Here is a 20226-nt window from a genome sequence, read left to right as displayed (position 1 = left end):
CCCCTCTGCTCTTCCCTGCACTCATTCACCTGCTGTTGCAGGCTCAAACAGATGTCATTTCATTGCTCATTTAGACATACACGCAATTTTTATTCACTCCCAAATAACTGCAGCGAAGATCAAATCTAGGAGTAATTAAATCCCTCTCGGTTCTAGGGTGGATGATTTAAAAGAAACGACAGCAACTCTGCCTGATCGGGCATACATCTCTCAGTTTCATGCCCTCTAGAACCCATCATAAATTTAGCTGAGTCACAATAAATTCTGCATATGTCTACTTGCAGCAGGGTCTCAAAGAAAGAAAAAAATTATCTACATTTGGATTTCAAAGGGGTGCTGCAGGTAGAGGACTTCAGTTTGCTAGTTGCCAGTTTGATATCCTCTCTCCTGCCCCAATTCCTTTCAGAATTCCACCCCTGCTCCCAGGCAAAAGAGAAAAAAAAAGGTCAATAAAAATGAAGAATGCAGCTCTAATACATGAGCATCTTCATTAGTCACAAAGAATTACCGGCACCACAGAAGCATTAGAATCTGAGTGCACAGTTTTGGGGAAACAGTAAAACAAAGAAAAAAGAATCAGACAGAAAATTTAAAGCAATTCATCCACATGGGAACAGAGAAAAGAGTGGTCTGTCTCCGATGGTAACTCTTTGGGTTAAGCGAAGCAAAAGCGAAGTTTCTGAGCTCTGTTACACAGGCCAGCCAGCCCTGTTTTTTCACTTTGGTTAAGGAATCCTACAACTAATTTTTAAGTAGGACTGGTAACTCCCTATTCTTATTTAATAATTGTTTAAATTCTTGGGAGCCTCTAATAGGTGCTAAAAGTGTCAAATATTTTAGTTTACTAAATGAAATGAAAGGGAAATATTTTTGCGCTATACCAAAATAATCTTTAAGAGTCTAAAGGTTCCTAGAAGTGAGGCAACAATGAGCATCTTCAGTGTATGCAAGTATGGCTTGAAGGTAACTCTCAGAAGAAACAGTTGTGTATCTAAATGTTACAGTAGATAAGCAAAGAAAAATAATCAGAGTAACAGCCAGTTTAATTTATTTAAGAATTTTTACAAAAAAGAAAACTTTTACAAAATTACAAAATTCATAACGTTCCACAGTTTGTCATTTTGACTTGAGTATAAAACCTGCTAATTCATGCAGCCATTAAAATTTTACTGCATGACACCCCAAAATCTTCTGCCACCTTGACTCAAAACTGTTGGTGCTTATGTATACTTGGTATTATTGCTAACACAGGAAAGGCAGGGAGATGTAGTGCAGTACCGTACCAGCATAAGTTGAAGTCTTTAATGGAGTCAGAAAATCCAAATTAGGGTTAGCTATATATATAAAAATAAAAACATACAATTCACTTTCATTTTAAGCGTCTTTGGAATCCATCATGTACTGTTAAGATGTACAGGGAGAGAACATCAATAGTGAAGTTCTACCTATACAAGCAACATCTTTTGCTCAGAGCTATTCATATGGCAAAAGTTATTTCAGGGCAAAAATCCACAGGATTCGATCGGAGGAACACTCACCTAAAATAAAACGCAGTAGTTTGTGGGATTCTATATACATTGCTAATGGGTCTGATGACTTTACATACAGCAATACTGTGATGGGCCTATCATGAACTTGCTATTTTATTAGAGTTATCTTCTCCAACTGGGTTTGTGGAGATTGTTTTTACAAACAAAACATTAGTAGTAAAAACTCTTTATCCTTTCCAGTGCAAACGTCAAATATAGCAAGAGACTGGTCCCAGACAGGTAACTCAGCCCATTAAAGTTTGCTTAAAGTTAAAACTGAAACTTGACATTCAGAACCTCAGATCAGAAGGGGATTTAGTTATTAGAAAATACAATTTAAAGCAAACTGATATGAGGATTTAAATGAGTCTTAACCCCCATATCAATTAAACTTAAAAAAACCCCATGGTTCTAGATTTGGTCAGGAATGACAATCTGGCTGTAAGTGCAGCTACCACTATTTCTCTTTTATCTTCACCCCAGGAAAGGGTCTTTTTCTCTTTGAAAATGACCACTGATTTTTAAGAGTATATTATAGAATACTATGAAACGATGCTGTAGTAGACCTGGACGACATGGTAGCTCCTGAACAGGTTGTAACAGTTTGGGCTTGCCCAGGACCTATCTATACTCCTGAAACATCCTCTATCTTAGGGATTTTGTGGACTGCCATATGATTTGAAGATCAGAGTCAATATTAAACTTTTGGGTTATGCAGGTCAAACTAGAAAACAATGGACCCTCTGGCATTAAAAATCCACAAGACCACAATACTACTACAAGACCAAAGTGTGTTTTAAGAGCATCTGTCACTACTGGTCATAACCATGTGCTGCAAGCCAGGAGCATTTCAGGCATTTCTTTCCTTTTTTAAAACAGAAAAGCAGGTACTGTTCAATTTCAATGGGTCTCATAATTAGCAAGTTATGCTATCAGTTGCACTCTGGATTTACTTTTACACTCTATTCTTTGGCACCAGAGATGAACCTGGTTTACCTCCAGATGCATTCATATGGGTAGTTGCTTTTTCAGTCTCTGGCATGAGGTTGTTCTGAGGACTCATACTGTAGCTGGCACTTCACTGGAGAAATGGTTTAAATATTTCCTAAGGCTCAGAGTTTCTTAGTGAAGCCTCCAACAGTAATAGAATTAACACAGAGATTAATTTTGTCTCATGTGCAGTGAGATTCTTCCTTTGATGATATTCCAGTCTGTGGAATATACAGTGCAGTAACAAGGGTGCTAAATAAATCCTTCTCAAAGATAAGAGCTGATGGGGAGCAGTGCCTTTAGGTTTGGATGGCCTCTAGTTTAACAGCTGAGTAAGGCACAAACTAAAAAAATTACTTTAATTTTATTCATTTCTTTTCCAATCCCACACTGCCTTGGAATTACCTATGAAACAAAACTTCCCCCACCACCCGTAATAATGGGGTTTTAAAAATTACACCAGAATTTAAGTAACTTCCACAGGTATACAGGTGGTCTCCCTGTGACGAAAGTTTAATGGTTTCCCCATGAGTTCTGACCTAGATTTAAATGTGGATCATTTGCATTTGCCACTTGCTCTGCAGGCACTTAATTTCTGATTCATTCGCAGTCTGCACTTCCTTTTCATGAATCAATGCATTAAAATAAAGCTTAAGCTCCTCTCTAGGAGGACACAATTGCAGCAGCATCTTCTCCCTTCAACTTACCCACCTTTGTAGAGCACTTTGAAGAGCTAGATCCATGGTAAGTATTGATCACCATAACTTTGTGCTTTAGGACTGAGGACAATGCTGTTGTTTAGGTCACCAACTGTAGCTGTAGATCTTGTGCTTGCAATCATGTCCCACTTGTAGGAGTTCACAATGCACTGGTTGGAGATATTCTCTTCCCACCCTACTCTAAGATGAATTTACTTAGCAATGTATGCTAGAGCATCAAGTATGCACTGAAAAGGCTAAAGAGACTGATATCAAAAGGTATGAGCATAAGCTGAATCAAAATTCAAACTATTGCTTCCCTCTGATACAGGCAATAAAAACCGAGTGGTACTAATCAAAGGACAACATCAGGAGTCCGTTTCTTTCAAGACAATGCATTGCACACTAAAAATATGGAATTCAAAATACATAATACACTTTGAAAAAATTATAGAAGACAAGACAATTGATAGTTGTGAAAACACGACTGCGAAATAGAATTATCTAGTGTATGCAGATACCTATGGAACATTTTGTATATATTTTAGTGTACACACAAATGCCGTGTGTCGCAAGTAAAGAAAATGGGAATAAAACTCTTGGGACCTCTGAAAGGGAAAAAGACTAAGAACAAGATCACTCGAGTAGCTTTACAGGAGATATTTACATTCATGAACTCAGTTGTCTTTAAGATCTCTATATACACGTTCTATCTATATATGTACATAACATACTATGGGATTTAAGCAAGATTTATCCCAATAGTAAAAGCAAAATTCCAGAACAACTCATTTCCTAAAATGTTTACAGGTTGCAGAATTTTCTTCATTTATATAAAACAGTTCAAGACATTGACTAAACAACTGGCATCTTTGGAGGACTTCAACTCCATCTTATGTAGAGTTGGGTATGTTGCTGCTAGAGCAGGGGTCTCAAACTCAATTTACCTCAGGGCCAGGGCCAGTCCTCAAATCCTCCCAGCGGGCCAATAATGTCACTGAAGATGGTGTTCAGAAAAGAAAACGTTTCTATTGTATTTTTTATTTTGAATCTCTTAGAAATCATAAAACTGTCATATAACATTATCCAATTCTTCACCCGCCAGAGAGTTTTTAGTGTTTGCCAGACACCTGGCAACGCCGCAGTTCTGTCAGTTTGTTGATGTTTGGCCTCAGTGGCTGAGCAGCAGAACCTCCAGGAGTGCAGCAAGGTGGGTGTCAGAGAGGTGTGTTCAGTCCACTTTCCCACACTCCATGCTCCGCTGATAGCAGGACCTTGCTGGGCTGGGCCTCGGCCTCCTTGGGCACAAGGGCGGCTGGAGGAGGAGGCACAGTCGTGGTCTGTCCACTGGTCAGATGCAGGGGGTGAGGCGCATGGCTACTACCCTCAAGTCATGGGGCAGTGGGTGGTTCAAACCCTCCCTGTGTGACTGGGATTATCCTCCCATCAGGGTCAGTGCCTCCTGGTGCTCCTGCCGAGATGGCCCTCTCCTTAGAGTGACCAGATTTCCTGATTTTATAGGGACAGTCCTGATATTTGGGGCTTTGTCTTATATAGGTGCCAATTACCCCTACTCCCATCCCGATTTCTCACCCTTGCTATCTAGTCACCTTACCTCTCCTACACAACCAACCAACGTTATATGGGACAGTAAATAAAGGGCCCCATTTCATTACACCAACCTGCAGTGCCAACAGCTAGAAAGAACTACTCTCCTTTCTTCTTATCTTCACCTCATCTTATCTGCAGGCACCAGGCACATCGCCTCTGTGCAGGCGCCGTCCCCTGGAGCTCCCATTGGCCACGGAGTCAGTGGTTGGGGTGGGAGGATGGAGGCAGGATGCCCCCTCATGCTGTCATTGGAGCCTCACTAGTCACGCCACCTCCCAGCCCATGTCCCACCCTTTTCCCTCGCTCCCTTGGCCTCATGCTGCCCCAGCTGACTCTGCCCAATGACTAGTGACGCTGCCTCCATAGCTGATTCTGCCCAGCAACTAGTGATGGTATCTCTGTCCCTCTTCCCTAGCCAATAGGAGCTGCAGGGGGCGGTACCTGCAGCAGCCAGCCAACAGCATAGCTGCATCTTCTCCTGCAGCCAGCCAGCAGCCACGAGGGCCGGATGAAAAAATTTTTAAACAGTTTCCGTGGGCCGCAGCGGGGAGGTTCAGGGGCCGCAGATGGCTCGTGGGCCGGGACTTTGAGACCCCTGTGCTAGAGAATCATAAGCTGACTGCAAAAGTTTAGAGACTTACCAGACAAGACAGTTTCAGCAAGAGTTAGAGATGTATGTGTAGTGTATTTGAGCATAGTAGTAGACACATAACTGAAATAAGCAAATAAGGTCAGTGGATTTTGACTCAGACATGTAAAACTATCTGATCCCTTCTCTAACTCCAGGCCAAGGCAGTTCAAACACTTCTACATTGCGTGCTCCTACAGAGTCATTTTATATAGCATGCCTCTGGGACCTGTGCATTATTGGAATGATGGGTGAAACAAACTAGACTGAACAATTAATCTTATAAATGACATCTCTATCCAGCTTTACACACGTATTTTGTTACTATTTGTCTAAGTGGAACAATGATCCATAAGAGACAAAAATAGGGATCAAGTGATAAGTAGGGTCTTGCCTCCCTTTTAGCTTACATTATGGGATCTGAGTCTCTTACTGCCCCCTCCACTGCCTGACGCCTGAATTTACTAGAGGTGCTGTGAGGGGATAGCCACCCTACCTTTGCAGTTGCATTAGGTCTTCCCTCCTCCTGTCTTGATGACTGATCTATTTCCCAAGCCATTCTACTTATACCTACACTCATAGGCCACTCCTCCCATGAGCGTCTAGCATTCGGAGTTAACACTTCCAGCATCGAATGGCAAAAACAATACAAATTAATCACTGCAAAAAGAAGTGTTAATACTTCTTATATGCAAAGTGAATAGCACTAAGGCTACCCAGGGGACAAACATGCCATGATGTCCCAGGGCGCATGCACATAAAAATCAAGACTACCAGAGTTGTTTACATAGGGAGCAAGAGATTGAAGAAAAGACCTTTGTTAAAGCAGAAGTTTATAACAGCCTACTGGGATACTCCCTCTGGAGCTGGGGTCTAGATTCATTAGCAAGCTGCATCAGGAAATCACTGGCATAAGGCTAGAAACGTATCTGGATCGCAAAAACAATGATATAGCAGTATGGAAACAGCTCTTGTACATCTGCAACCAAACGATGGGGGTGGAAATAGCTTTGCGGCAGAGGAAAGTGTGTATAGTTACTGGTTTGATTGTTTCAACCCATTAAAAATATTTCTATCCTGAAACAAAAGAGAACCAATTGGAAAATGGAAAATTGCATTTTTGGGGAAGTTTCTCGACCAGGCTCTGCAATTGCATTGCAGACAGAGCATTCAGGTTTCCAGCCCAGGAACACATTGAAGATGTTTTGCTCAACACAACAATTTTAGGGCTGAGAGTAAGCTGCCTCTCCACAGAATAATGAAATGAAGTATATTTCACCTTTATTAAGATGTTGAATGCACCTACTAACAAGGCAACGATGAGCATGCAACTCACACCACGCCTGCTACTTTTATGGTCCACAATGTCCAGCCTGCCTGGCTCACCAGCATCTGCTGATGACCTTGCAGGAGTCAAATAACTCCTTGCCCCCACTAGAACAAAGTACGGGGGTGGGTGAGGTCAGGTCAATGCTGTCTTGCAATTTCACACAGTTAGAAATGGAACTGCACCCACTATTACCTGGGTTAGAAATACTTTCTCACAGTATAGCTGCTGCCAGCATTAGCCTCAGACACATCAATTGTAGTTACAAGTCTTTATTTCAAAATGCATTTCAGTTTGTTCAATTGCGGGCTGAATAAAACATGGAACTTCCTGCACACACACAATTCCCCCAAATTCATGAGTTCTTCCTATATTAGTGCTGCATGTGTAATACTAGTGCAATAACGGGACTTCACACTGATCATTTACCTAATGGAGTTAAAAATAAGGTTATTAGATCTATTTCTGATCTCAGTTCCATAGTTATCCCAGATTTACATCACTGAGACATCAGAATCTGGTCCACTGAGTAAGTGTTTAAGGAAATGAGGCAGGCACTACAATGGATCACAGCACTAAGTCTCCCTCAGATCAACCCTTTACCCTTATCTTTACTGTACTTACAGCACAATCTTTACTTGTAAAATATATACTGAAGTTCAGTATAGAGTTTATCCCTGGTCTCAGATACTGACTAGTTCAACTTAAAGACTGATATGGACCATAAGACAGAAGACTAGCTTAAGTAGGCTGGACCATTCAAGTCTTGTTGAATGCCAAACTAGACTTGTTAGTTTTTTGGAATACAGTGATTGCCTAAACAAGACTCCAGTTTTGTTAGTACAATAACGTTTTATTTGACATCTACAAGATTTTGGTATCTTGCAGTTTTTTGGACAGGTTTATACAATCTCAATTTTTCAATAGTGCAACCTGTGCAAGCAAGAAATGACAAACATTGTCCTTCACTTTCTTATAAACATCTACTATTATAGGCAAAACAAAACTTACCCATATTATAGATAAGTGACTATTCACATTTGTACATTACAATTTCTTTTAAACAGCTCCAGATAAACTCTACAATGTCTTACAACATATTAAACAGTATTCAAGTTACTGGGTAACAGAAACAGCACATACAGCGGAACCCTCAAGAGTTTCCCCATTGTCTAATTTACAGCTCAAGTAAGGTTTCATCTTACAAATGACAAATTAAATTACATTAATGAAGTAAAAAATATAAGATTGTATGAGAGGTGGAAGTGAATTTGCACTTAGTTTCCATAGTCACCTCGGATTAAGGAAATATTTTAATTTTAAAGGAAAGGCTTTTAGCCATCTTTGCATTACACATTAGGAATACCATTAATACATTAAAATGAAGTAACTTTTTAATTTAAGATGCTTATCACAAAAAACATGTTGCAGACTCAAATATATAACCTCCAGGAGAGAACCAGAAAAAATGCAATACTTGGGTATAAACACTATAAAAATGCAATAACCAATGCTGTACAACTAAGATTGTTTCTCTCGGAATTCTTGACTGGGGTGTTTATCCTGTTCATGCCTGTTTCCAAAGACATGCACTGTCAAACAGAAACTGGGAAGGAACCTGAATGAATGCATGATGTGCAATCTCTAGTTTTCATGCTTATATAAACTTACAAGTTGAAGAGAAAAAACCCAATATATATTTTCTATATATACTCAATACATGCATTCGAGGTTATCTCCCACAGCAATGGCATTGATGTACTGCGTTAAACCCTGAGCACTGTATGACAAGATAAAAATAAAGCCTGTTTGGGAATTTTCAAGCATTTTCAAACAAAAATTGTGGTTTGTGGCTTAAAAGGCCAAAAGTAAAAGCAAACAGGAAGCTCTACAAAGAGCATAGACAGATGCACCACCATAAGCAACTGCTGGCTTTCAGTTCTACCATCCTTTATGTATCTCTTTATTCCCAAAGTACTTCTGAGAGCACACAACTGAACTGAAAAAATTATATTTCTTTGGAATCTGTCCCTGATTTTTATGCAAGTGATATGCTTTTACAGCCTTTTCTCAAACACCAAAGTCAACACCTGTAGTCTGTCCTCTTAAGCATTGTTGAAGTTGGTGATGCTCTGTGGGTGATGCTGCTGCCATATCTGCTGCTGTTGTACTGCAAGCTGTTGAGACTGGTCTGATGTTGACAGGAGGTTTACAAGGGGTGATACACAATTTGCAGGAATGAGCAAACCTGTAATTAGCAACAAGTCAGTTGTACTTCTTAAAATGTATAAAATGTTTCTATGCTTAAGAACTTAGGCCAATGGTTCCAAGTTCCTTAAATGTCAGCAGCAGCTTTTGCATAAAAAGATTTAATTTTCAATGTCAAGGCTTTAAGAACTTATCAAGCGCTACAACAGGTTCTATTCCCAACTAAAAGTAGTACATTCAAAAGTCATCTGATCCTTCAGTCACAGACTAGCAGGAAAAAATGCAAATTGTCTTTAGGGAAGTATAGCTTCAACTACTCTTGCTGTATTTTCAACTAAATGCACAAGGCAGCAATTGGCTGTTTATTCACTCTCCTGGTTGGATAGAAGAGGTCACAAAACCACAGACGTTCAGGGATGAAGAGAAAAAAATCCAGTTTACACCCCTTTTAAATGTCACTAAACTCAGTGGAGTTAAGCTGTAAGGCAGGGGTGGGCAAACTATGGCCCGCATCTGGCCCATCAGACCTTTTAATCTGGCCCTGAAGCTCCCACTGAGGAGCAGGCCTTGCCCCGCGCATGCCATGGCTCCATGCGGCTCCTGGAAGCAGCAGAATGTCCCCCCTCCAGCTCCTACACGTAGGGGCATACAGGGGGCCCCTGTCCCAAGCGCCGTGCCCACAGCTCCCACTGGCCATGAACTGCGGCCAAGGGGAGCTGCAGGGGCAGTGCCTGCGGATGGGGCAGCACACACAGCCACCTGACCGCACCTCTGCATAGGAGCCAGAGAGGAGGACATGCTGCTGCTACTGAGAGCAGCTTGAGGTAAGCACCACCTGGGGACTGCACCCCTCACCTCCTCCCATGCCACACGCACCAACCCCCTGCCCCAGCCCTGATCCCCCTCCTGCCCTCTGAATCCCTCATCCCTGGCCCCACCCCAGAGCCCACACCTCCAGCTGGAGCTCTCACCCCCTCCTGCACTCCAACCCCCTGCCTCAGCCCAGAGCCCCTTCCAGCACCCTGAACTCCTCATTTCTACCTACCCCAGAGCCCGCATCCCCGAGCTGGAGCCCTCACCTCCTCCCACGATCCAACTCCCAATTTCATGAGTGTTCATGGCCTGCCATACTATTTCCACACCCAGATATGGCCCTCAGTCCAAAAAGTTTGCCCATCCCTGTGCTAAAGCCTATGGTCTCCACTCTTGAGCCACTCCACTCATACTTTTCAGCCATGGCTTCAACAGCCCACAAACACTGCAGGAGTGAGTATTTTAATGGTTGAATTAAGGGTTTGCAACTCCTCTTCAAGGCTGAAAAGTTGAGTGGCTCTGGTTTTAAAGATAGCTGGCTGGAAAAGATGGAGTCTAACCCTACTGGGTGGCCAAGAGAACCACAGGTGTATTGTGGCATAAGTGGATCTTGCCTTTGTTGGGAAATATGTATCAAGTGATAAACAGGAGGGGGAAAGTGCAACACTTTGTCCAGTAGTGTAGGGGTGCATTACTTTTACAGCAATGAGCCTGCTGTTTAGCCTGAAGTGACTCACCCCCATTCCTTTTTTTTTTTTTTTTTCGGGGCTCTTCAGCTCTAGCCAGCAGAAGTTTTCAGCAGAAGGCTGGTTTGGAATAGTTCCTCCCCCTTAACCTCATGCAAACAACTCATAATACAGAAGTCAAAATATTTACTTATAGTAAGGCACAAAGGCCTATTCTCTGTGTGTACGTGTATACCTCCTACACAAACTCAGAATATTACTTCAGTCTATACACCCCAAGTTTAACTGACTGCTATGTGGTCCAGCAGAAACAAGTTAAAATAATGGACAAACTTACTTACCTACAATCCTCTGTCCATCTTCTGCTCTTAGCCGAACTATTTGCATTTTCACATTTGTACCACTCACAGAGGCTAGAACTCCTTCCACTTTTGTCCAGACACTTAGTACTGAACCACACAAGACGAAGTAAGTTCGACAGCGGAGGCCCACTTCACAAACTAATCCGAGGCTTGCTTTCTTACAATTGCCTCTCCTGGAGGAGGAAAAGAGTTTAACACATTAAAGAACAAGGGAGGGTATTTTACAATTCAAATGAACTTTTTTTTTAAATGAAAAATCTTTACTTGTGTAAGTAAACACTAAAGGAGGAGAAAGTTAAGATGGTCAAGATGGATAGTGAGATGGGGACATGGATAAAGCTACTCCACAAAATGGCTTTTAAAGTTGTGAAAGACTATTAGTACATCTTGGGCTAGATCCTCAGCAGGCATAAACTGACATAGCTGCATTAAAGTCAACACAGCTACACTAACTTACACCAGCTGAGGCTCTGACCAATAATGTCCATTAGAAACAGCAAGAGGGTAAGTGCTCTAAAAACAAATTCAGATGTTTGGGTATTAATACATAGACATTCTTCATCAGTGGTTAGCACTGAGAAGTCAAGGCATGATGTTGAGGGTTTAACAGCATACTGCTAGGAGAATCAGCATTAAAACTAATGTTCTTTAGTTCAACCATCTAAACTCTGAATCTAGCTAAAGTTACTGAGTTTACATTTTTTCAAGTTAGTTATATCCAATACATCTCAACAGATCAATATGTTTACCAAAGTATGAGATACTTTTAGTCCCTCTGGGTTATTACAAAAGTTCTTCATTATGCCCACTCTGAACTAAAAAATGAAGTCTGAAAACAAGTTCATATTTTCATCTCTCTCTTGTAAGGTAAGAAGTTGCAGATTACCACTTGGACTGTTGACTTTGAGACTCCTTCAGAAATTACATGAAGTGACCAATATTGGCTCTTGGAATTTTTATGAAGATGTGGATGAAAAGTTGATAAATTAAACTGTAGACTCCTGGTCCAAGTGATAAAGTAACAGATTTAGTCAAACACCTTGGTAGAAAACCTGTTTATATACATATAAATACTAACCAATAAGCATGGGTACAGGTATCTGCCGATGAATTGTACTGCTCTAGCCAATGTGGTAGAGCATCTTCAGAAGGTACCTGAAAAGCCATTTAAAAGTTGTATTAAAATATAAACGTGGCCTCTGAAAACTACAGAACAGCGCACACAGTATTTTGCTTGTAGCAATGGGGCAACAGATAACACTGATACAACTTTGGTTTTGTTTTTTGTTTGGTTTTTTAAGTACCAATATGAACAATCCAAGTTATATTGCTCTGTAAGCATTTTGGTAAATCCATGCTACAAGCAGAAATCCTGCTAAGGATGTAAATAAAGGTTTAGGTATAGTAGAATCTCACTGATTGAGATGTCTGTAGATCCAAGAACCTCGTTTATAAAGCGATAAACTCAAAGACATCGTCACACTTGAGTGCTCTTCGTTCACTTATTCTTACAAGCATCATGTAAATTCTTAACAGTTCACAGTCAACTTGCCTATGAAAACATTGGCTACTAAAGCAATTGTGTTGCTGTGATATGATCTTGAGGGACAAACGAAAAGATTAATTTCAGTATTTTAGAAACCGTAGCAGGGAAACAGCCGAAAGTTCAGAATCATGTATGGTTAGAGTATATTGTACCTAGTGTTCAAACATGTTTGGGATAAAGCATCTTCTGTAAGTTTAACTGCAGCTGAACCTTCTCCCTAGTTGACGTTTGGAAAGCTGCTCCTAGATTATGGAAAGTCCTAATGGTACGATTGATATTCTGGTAAGTTTTTGCAGATACAAAACACTGTTTAGGCAGGCTTGCAAAGCCCTAGAGATCTCTTTGGATAAAGATAACTATAGGCTTGTACTGGACGAAGTTTACTGCATAAACAGCATTAGTTAAGTGTTTCTACAACTTGCCACCACACTGTGTATGGACAGACATGGGTTTTGAAAAAATCCTGCATTGTCTTTTACCACAAAGAAACTGCTTTTTAAGTAATGCTGATTTAAAAGGTTACCTTCTTATATTTCTTTTTCAGGTCTGCAAACGTTTCCAATTTGAGTTGTTTCCCAGTGTTAGGTCTGTATACTAAGAAAAGCTTCTTTTTGGGATTCACTTCCTTTACCAAGATGGCAGTTTTCTTATTATTTCTTATCTGAAAAAAATGATTTTATAAGTTGAAACATGGACAGAGTCTTTCCTAAATAATTATGCATACAATAAATGTGGACAGAAGTAGATGATGTGTTGAATGGCTATCCAGATTCTAATTATAATGAATCATTTCTCCAAGTATATTTTAACTAGCCACATGTATTACAATTTTTTCTATATACATATTGGTCCACAACTAGAAAGAGTACAGAATTAACCAATATGACATAACAGGATGTGCTATAATTATGGTCCAGTAACGACATGTCTTAATGGTAGTTTGGCATGAGGTGAAAGATAGTGGCACTGGCTTCCAAGAGGTGTGTCATGATTACCATAATCCACACCCTAGTGTCTGAGATTATACACGGTTTTCCTTGCACGTAGCATGAGCACACAGATTTTAAGATGAATACCACTTAAAACTAAGTGTATGGTTACATTTGATACCTGTCCTAAATGTCTTAAAAAGTAGTGTTTTGTCAGTGCTTTATGATTAAACAAAGTTACATAAACCACAAAATCATTTTTAAAATGAATTTGCTTATCTATAAAAATTTGAAAGCATTTTGCTAAACTAAATAAAAAATAAGAGATTGTACTGGATTGAAAATAAATTCAATTTTTAAAGTTTTGAATATATTCACTTTACACATTTAATGTGAAAGAAATTAAGTTAGTGGAGTTTATTGGCGCAGCCATAAAACTGTTCTGTTCTATTAAAAAATGCATCTGAGAAATATGGAAAAAAACAACACATTTTAACAGATTCTCACTTGCGAAGATAAATAAAATCCATCATCTGGTCCAGTTTGCTCAGCCCAAATCTTAGTTGCTTCTTCCCAAGACATTCCTCTTTCTACACTGATCTAGAAGAGACATTAAAACAAGGATGTTTAAACACCACATTTTGGAACAACTGCTGAGATTACATACAAACAATTAAGTCAAAACAGTTAACAGTGCTCTTTACAGGATGACAAGGAACTTCATTCTTTCAGTAACAGGTTTACAAGTCTCAATTTAAGAACTGAAGTTTCAAATGAAGGATTTTCAAGGGCAACTAAAGTTATGGCAGTTTGAAGAAACATGGAATTAACTTACTGTGTATAATTCTACATGTCCAGAGGTAGAGTATCCTGGAGTTAAAAACTTCTTAGTATCTGCCTTTCTGACCTTCTCATCCCCAGACCCCAGATCTTAAAGAAACCCAAGAACAAACACAATTTATGTATGAGAAGCAGATTAAGGAGCAGAAAAAACATTAAGAAATTTGATTTACTTACCTAAAATACCCATGTCATATCTTCCATTCTTTTTAGCATTTTGTATAACTGCATTTAACGTATCAGAGAAATACTGGAATAAAGCATTCTGCTGATGAACCTCCATACCCAGAATTCTATTCAGGAATTTTCCTATATTGTTGTAATCTAAAAAGAATCACAAATAATGTATAAAGTGCACAGTTTAGGAGAGAGAATTCTGGTACAAGTGAAGTCCTAAACTAGAATTCAAATGTTTTAAAAATTAACTAAAATCAAACTTTTCAAAAGATCAAAGCAAAATGTGTTTTTGAAATAAAGCATACATTTCTTAAAGAGATTAACTTCAAATCTAGACATAAATAAGAGAAAAGTTTCAGGTGCCACATTTGCCTCCAAATCTCACTGCCAGGTCTGTGGTTTTATAATCACAAAAGTGATTTCTGATTTGACAATAAAATTATACATCAGCTATCAACACTGACAGATACACCAAAAACAATACCTTTATCAAGAGTCAGAATTCCTGATCGGTCTTCTACATTTATTAGGCCCACACCTATTAATCCTTGCCGAACATCTAGGGAAAGAAAAAGTTACAAGGATTGAAGCCACCTTTGTCCTGCCCTCTGAATAACCATATAATTGCCAAGAAAACGAAAATAGCTAGGAAAACAATATTTGTGTTACCTCTGGAGCAGCAGATAATCCCCACTCCTGCCCCAAAAATCCAATTCCAAATCTTTGCACACCCCATATATATAATTTGTGACTGATCCATATGCTAGGAAGTCACGATACAAAGCCTTAGCTTCTGGTTGAGTCGAAACATGGGTAGGAAGGAATACCAATATTACTACATTTTTGATCAGCAGAAGAGCAAAATAAGCTTCTTAAAAAAAAAAAAAGGGTGACAACCAGGCAAGGTTTTTAAACAGTTGCTGGTAGTACTGTGGTTAAACAGCCATAACTAGACAAGACTGTAGCATTCCCTGAAATTGGTACCCATAGGAAAACAGAATTTAAAGAGAATTTAACTCCAAATTTTCCTATGCATATAACAACCATATATGTTCCCTTAAACATTTTTATGGGAATTATATTCAGCTGTATTTATCATGGGGGAATAGATCTCACGTTTGGGCTAAGAACTAGTACATAAAATTCACAAGTTAATTTAAACAATTAGAAGAATTGTACTGGTAATATGAACAGAATTAAGCCACCTGATATCAAGAATAGTTCTTTACATTTAAACCTAACTCACTACCATTTAGAAAAATAGAAGTAAGTGTTTTTGAGAAAGGATGACCAAAAACTAGGGGTTAGAAAACAGTGAATTACAATTACCTTTAAAGAATTCTCCAGGATAGTCAGCAGGTGGGGACACCATTGGGGAATCTAAATTCACAATGGATTTCATAACTATCTCCAAAGCATTTCTGCCATACTGTGTTAAGAAAAAAAAAGTAAGTTACAGTACTGTAAAAATTTTGCATATGGGGTTAAACCTCAGAATTCTAGTATGCATGCTGGTATACACCATGGGTTAAAGAACTAATTTTTAATCCTTGCCTGAATATAGTTTTTCCATTCACAATCCAAATTACAAACAACTAAATTAGAGCATGGAAGAAAATGGGAAAATGCTAATGAATTTTTCAGTTTAACAAAATGCATTGTATGGTAATAGCCCAGTCTGTTAATTTCTCCTTAACATGGTCATTTCTCCAGGTTCAGGACTTTCAATCAATCTGTTGAGCGACAGCCAACTGCTTAGGGTTAAAACATGGAACTTTACCTGGTAGATTAAGTCATCTATATATCCTGTAATTTTACATGGCACTTTATAAGCAGAGTACAACATTCCCTCCCCAAACAGTGGGCAGAGAAAGAAGCAAAATACAACAGTTCAAAAAGGAAGAATGAGAGGGAATTCCTCCACAGGCACCTTTTCATTTTGCCTAGTATAAGTATTGTTGCAATCTGTTTTTATTTAAAAAAAAAACAAACCAAAACAAAAACAAACGAAGGAGATGTCACCTTGTTGTCAAAGTTGAACCTGCTAAGGTCTCGAGTTTCTGTTGCTCTTCTGTCACCGTGAGTGAGAGCTCCCTGTCAAGACAATACCTTTGTAATTAAAACATACTAGAGGTCTCTGTACTGAAAAATAAACTATGTACAGTGCTTTAACTGAGTTATACATAACAGTCTTACCAAGCTCTCTAATCTTTTGGCAACTATAGATGCAAATCTTTGCTCTCCTGCCAATTCGGAAATTAGGAACACATACTCTGGTGCAGTAACTTGGTTTGATCTGTGAGTTCTTCCTGTGTATTTAAAAGTGAAAAAAAAAAGAGTTAAAAAAACCAACCAGGATCTCCACAGAACATTTGATGGGAAAGTAGAAAGAAGTCTCCAGAATCATAAACAAGCAATTGGGAGACACTGATATTTTTGCCACACACAGACTTAATACATTCTTAAGCAAAGAGTCAATGTGATAGGAACTAAAAAAATTCAGAACACCCATCCTATTTATATACCAGTTGTAGATAAATCTTGTAAAGAGAAAACTGCTATGCACAAAGGGGGAATGTTTGTGGATGCACATACTATGAAACAAGTTATAATACCAGTTTTGCTTAGACTTTTTACACTAAGCCTACAGGCAAAATTTCTACTGAGGGGCACAGACAGTTGGCCTTACTATGGGATGGGCAGAGGGGTGGAGCTTAAATATAACTAAACCTAGCAATCCTGCTGCTCCACTAGCAAGACAACAATCAGAAAGTTGTTGATTCTGCTGTAAATTCTACTGTAAAACTATGTGCAGATGAACATTACCAAATGCAACACTCCAAGTTTCTGATTACTTCATGAAGATGCACAGAACACGCAAAACAACTAATTCTAACATTTACAAATCTCTGGATACACCACCATTTTTATTCACCAGAATTAATGAGACATAACTCACAGCACCTAATGAACAGAATACTCCATAGTATACCTAAACTAACCATGGACATGCCTAGTGCAGTAGATTATTTCTGAACTTGATGAATTAAAATACAGCCGTTAACTCACCAAATTGCTGTATTGCTCTATCTGCACTCCATGGTAACTCCAAAGTCATGTGCACTCTCCGCCTCTGATTTTTAGCTCTACGGTCGGCTTGTAATGAAATACCTGAGCTGGCAGCTTCTGAGATGATGGCAATGTTCTTTTACATAGAAGAAAAATTAGCAGTGAATTTGAGACCAAACCTTAGTTTCCAGATTTGTGAAAAAACAGCTGATTTTGGAATTATCAATTGCTATGTGACTGGAGCTACACCACTAGCTTTGGTACTTGGGTGTGGGTGGGGATGAGCTTTAATCTTCTTGCATTTAGGCTAAACAAATGCTACAGAGGCACAGAGCCCTTGAGAGAGGAAAGGGGGTTATCACTTTACTGTCCCAGCAACTCCCTCTTGCCATTGGAGAACAGCAGAGATCGGCATCCAGTCCTGCCATGTCAGAGGAGAGGCTCCTGTGATGTAGGCCAGCCCCTCAAGAAAGAAAGGGAGAAAGACTCCTATAGCAACTAAAGCTCTTTTCCTACAAGGTGGCAGCTGACCACGAGCAATATAAATTATAAGGCTGCTGCACTGGATAAGGGTACCTTGATAGCCAAGTATAAAACCATTTTGGCATTTGATCCTCAGGTGAAAATACTGAAGTATTTATAAAATAGGATAAAAGATTTAAATATTTACATGCAACTTGTAACAGAACTGCAACAGCAAAGTTAAGTTACAACTCACTCAAGCGATTTAGAGAGAGAATAAGATAACCAAGCTAAAAAAATAAGCTCTGTAGTCTGAGGAGTTACTTTTAACAGTCGTCAGTGTAAAACTTTCAGATGGACAACATGGAATTCTCAAGTTGGTCTGTGTGCATCTCACAGGACTGTGGGTATAGGCAATATGGAGCAGCTCTAACTTATGAATATTGTAGGAGACCATTAATTAGAACATTTACTGTATGAATATATTGATTTAGTTTACCAGCAGGCTGTTGGAAAAACAAGCAGGAAGGCAAGACAGTGGCTCCATATTAGACACCTCCAGTCAAACACTTTGAGGGGAATAAAAAGACAATGCCTGAGCTATTAAATGGGAAGATCTTACCTCCTTGGCTCCAGCCAAGTAACAGCTTGTTTTGCAAAGGCCGGGAACCAAAAGGTCTATCAGAGAGACAAGGCAGGTAAGAAAATATTTTATTGGACCTACGTCGGTTGATGGAAGTACAAACTACACAGAGTACTTCAGGTCTGGGGGGTGTTCTTTGAAAGCTTGTACATTCCCATCAACAGAAGTTGGTCCAATAAAATATACTGCCTTAACTACCTTGTCTTTCTCATATCCTGGGACCAATACGACTACAACACTGCAAAAGGCCTAACAACAGTTAAAGTTGCTCAATCTAGAGTGGAAACAGTAGTTGGCAGCTATTCATGACAGGACAGACACCAACCTGTGGGTCTGAAGAAGCTAGGCCTTCCTAAGCTTCCAGGAAGCTGGTAAGCCTTTAGGTAAGACAGACAGACATTTGGAACTTTAGCTTTAAAGCCTCTTTTCTCTTGTGTTGTTCCTACTGTTAAATACTTTGATTTGTTTTGAGTCACTGTAATGCACTGATCAGAAGCTCTCCGAGGCAAGAACTGCAGGTACATGAACCCAGCCGGATCTGCTGGAGCAAGTACGGTTGAGCCATAGTGTATTGCAGTGCAGAACCCAGTCTAAGACCCAGAGACTTGCATGATTCCATCGCAGGAGAGGTGACGTCATAAGGCCTGAAACATGAGTGGGTGCACTCAATGAACTCAGCAAGGGGTCAGAGGTGCAGCTAGTCCTGTAGCTGTTTCCCTGTTTAGCTGAGGGTCAGCTATATCACTCAAGCCTCCACAGGCTCTACAAGAGGGTTTTACCAGTACTACCAGAAAAACTGAAAAACTGACAACAGAACAGGCAGATGGGTGAACAGAGAGAAAAGGGAAGAGGGACAGGCCGAAGCATGCCTCATGGTGATGCTCTCAGACTCTTCAAGAAGTATGGAACAAAGGAATTGCTATACTGAGTCAGATGCGTGGTCCACCCAGTCTGACAGTGGGCAGTACCAGATACTTCAGAGGAAGGTACAAGAAACATCACTGTTGGTAGATATAGGATAATTGTTTTTATATCCTTTCCAAAATATCTTAGTATTTATATATACTATAACAATTCTAGATATCCTTGTTATCCATAAAAATATCCAATCCCTATTTGAATGTTGCTAAGTGTTTGGTTTCAACAACATCCTGTGGGAATGAATTCCAGCTAAATTACATAGTGTGTAAAGAAGTATTTTCTTATCAGTTTTGAATTAGACACATTTAATTGAATGTCTGCTGGTTGTTTTATTGTGAGACAAGGAGGACAGAAGCCCTTTCTCTTTCCTCTATACCATTATTTTACACTTTTATTATGTCTCTTATCAGTCTCCTTTCTAAGGGATATATTCCCAATTTTTTCAAAATCTTTTTAGCCTTTCTTCGTGAGTTTTTCCATGACAAGTCACTCATGAATTTTCCCTATATACCTCTATCACTGCAAAATCATTTTTGAAATGGAGGTGTCAAGTACTGCCTAGTATTCCAGATGAGGTATTTATAAACAGCCGGGGAGCAAAAGCCTTGGATTTATTTATTTTCTTTAAATGAGTGCTGTATCAGAAGACTGAGTTTTTAGAAGTGTCCACTTGAATTTGAGTCTCTCCTTTTAAATAGAAAGGACTTATTAAAACTAATGGTTAAATTCCCTTTCCCAGCTGAAAAAGCCTGTTGACCTTCAGGACATTCCATAAAAGTCATGTATT

General features: G+C 39.4%; 1 protein-coding gene across 15 annotated transcripts in view; it reads right to left on the bottom strand.

Annotated features, from left to right (window-relative positions):
* Nucleotides 1-7615: 7615 nt before the first annotated feature.
* Nucleotides 7616-20226, bottom strand: part of SBNO1 (strawberry notch homolog 1) — a 42110-nt gene continuing 29499 nt past the window's right edge. For 14 of the 15 annotated variants that reach the window (XM_027820856.3, XM_027820852.3, XM_027820853.3 and 11 more), the window contains 12 exons: nt 17414-17549; nt 16541-16653; nt 16367-16438; nt 15674-15773; nt 14829-14903; nt 14345-14491; nt 14163-14257; nt 13835-13927; nt 12922-13059; nt 11931-12007; nt 10832-11025; nt 7616-9031 (listed from right to left, as the gene is read on the bottom strand). In XM_027820856.3, the coding sequence (XP_027676657.1) occupies nt 8889-9031; nt 10832-11025; nt 11931-12007; nt 12922-13059; nt 13835-13927; nt 14163-14257; nt 14345-14491; nt 14829-14903; nt 15674-15773; nt 16367-16438; nt 16541-16653; nt 17414-17549 (1383 nt within the window). In that variant the 3' untranslated portion in view covers nt 7616-8888. Of the gene's footprint in view, nt 9032-10831; nt 11026-11930; nt 12008-12921; nt 13060-13834; nt 13928-14162; nt 14258-14344; nt 14492-14828; nt 14904-15673; nt 15774-16366; nt 16439-16540; nt 16654-17413; nt 17550-20226 lie in introns of those variants that run through there. The other variant, XM_037878883.2, reaches the window with a different exon arrangement.

Source organism: Chelonia mydas, chromosome 15, assembly GCF_015237465.2.
Source record: "Chelonia mydas isolate rCheMyd1 chromosome 15, rCheMyd1.pri.v2, whole genome shotgun sequence".
Taxonomy (NCBI): domain Eukaryota; kingdom Metazoa; phylum Chordata; order Testudines; family Cheloniidae; genus Chelonia; species Chelonia mydas.
The sequence above is the reverse complement of the archived record's forward strand: the minus strand, read 5'-3'. Positions and strand labels throughout refer to the sequence as shown.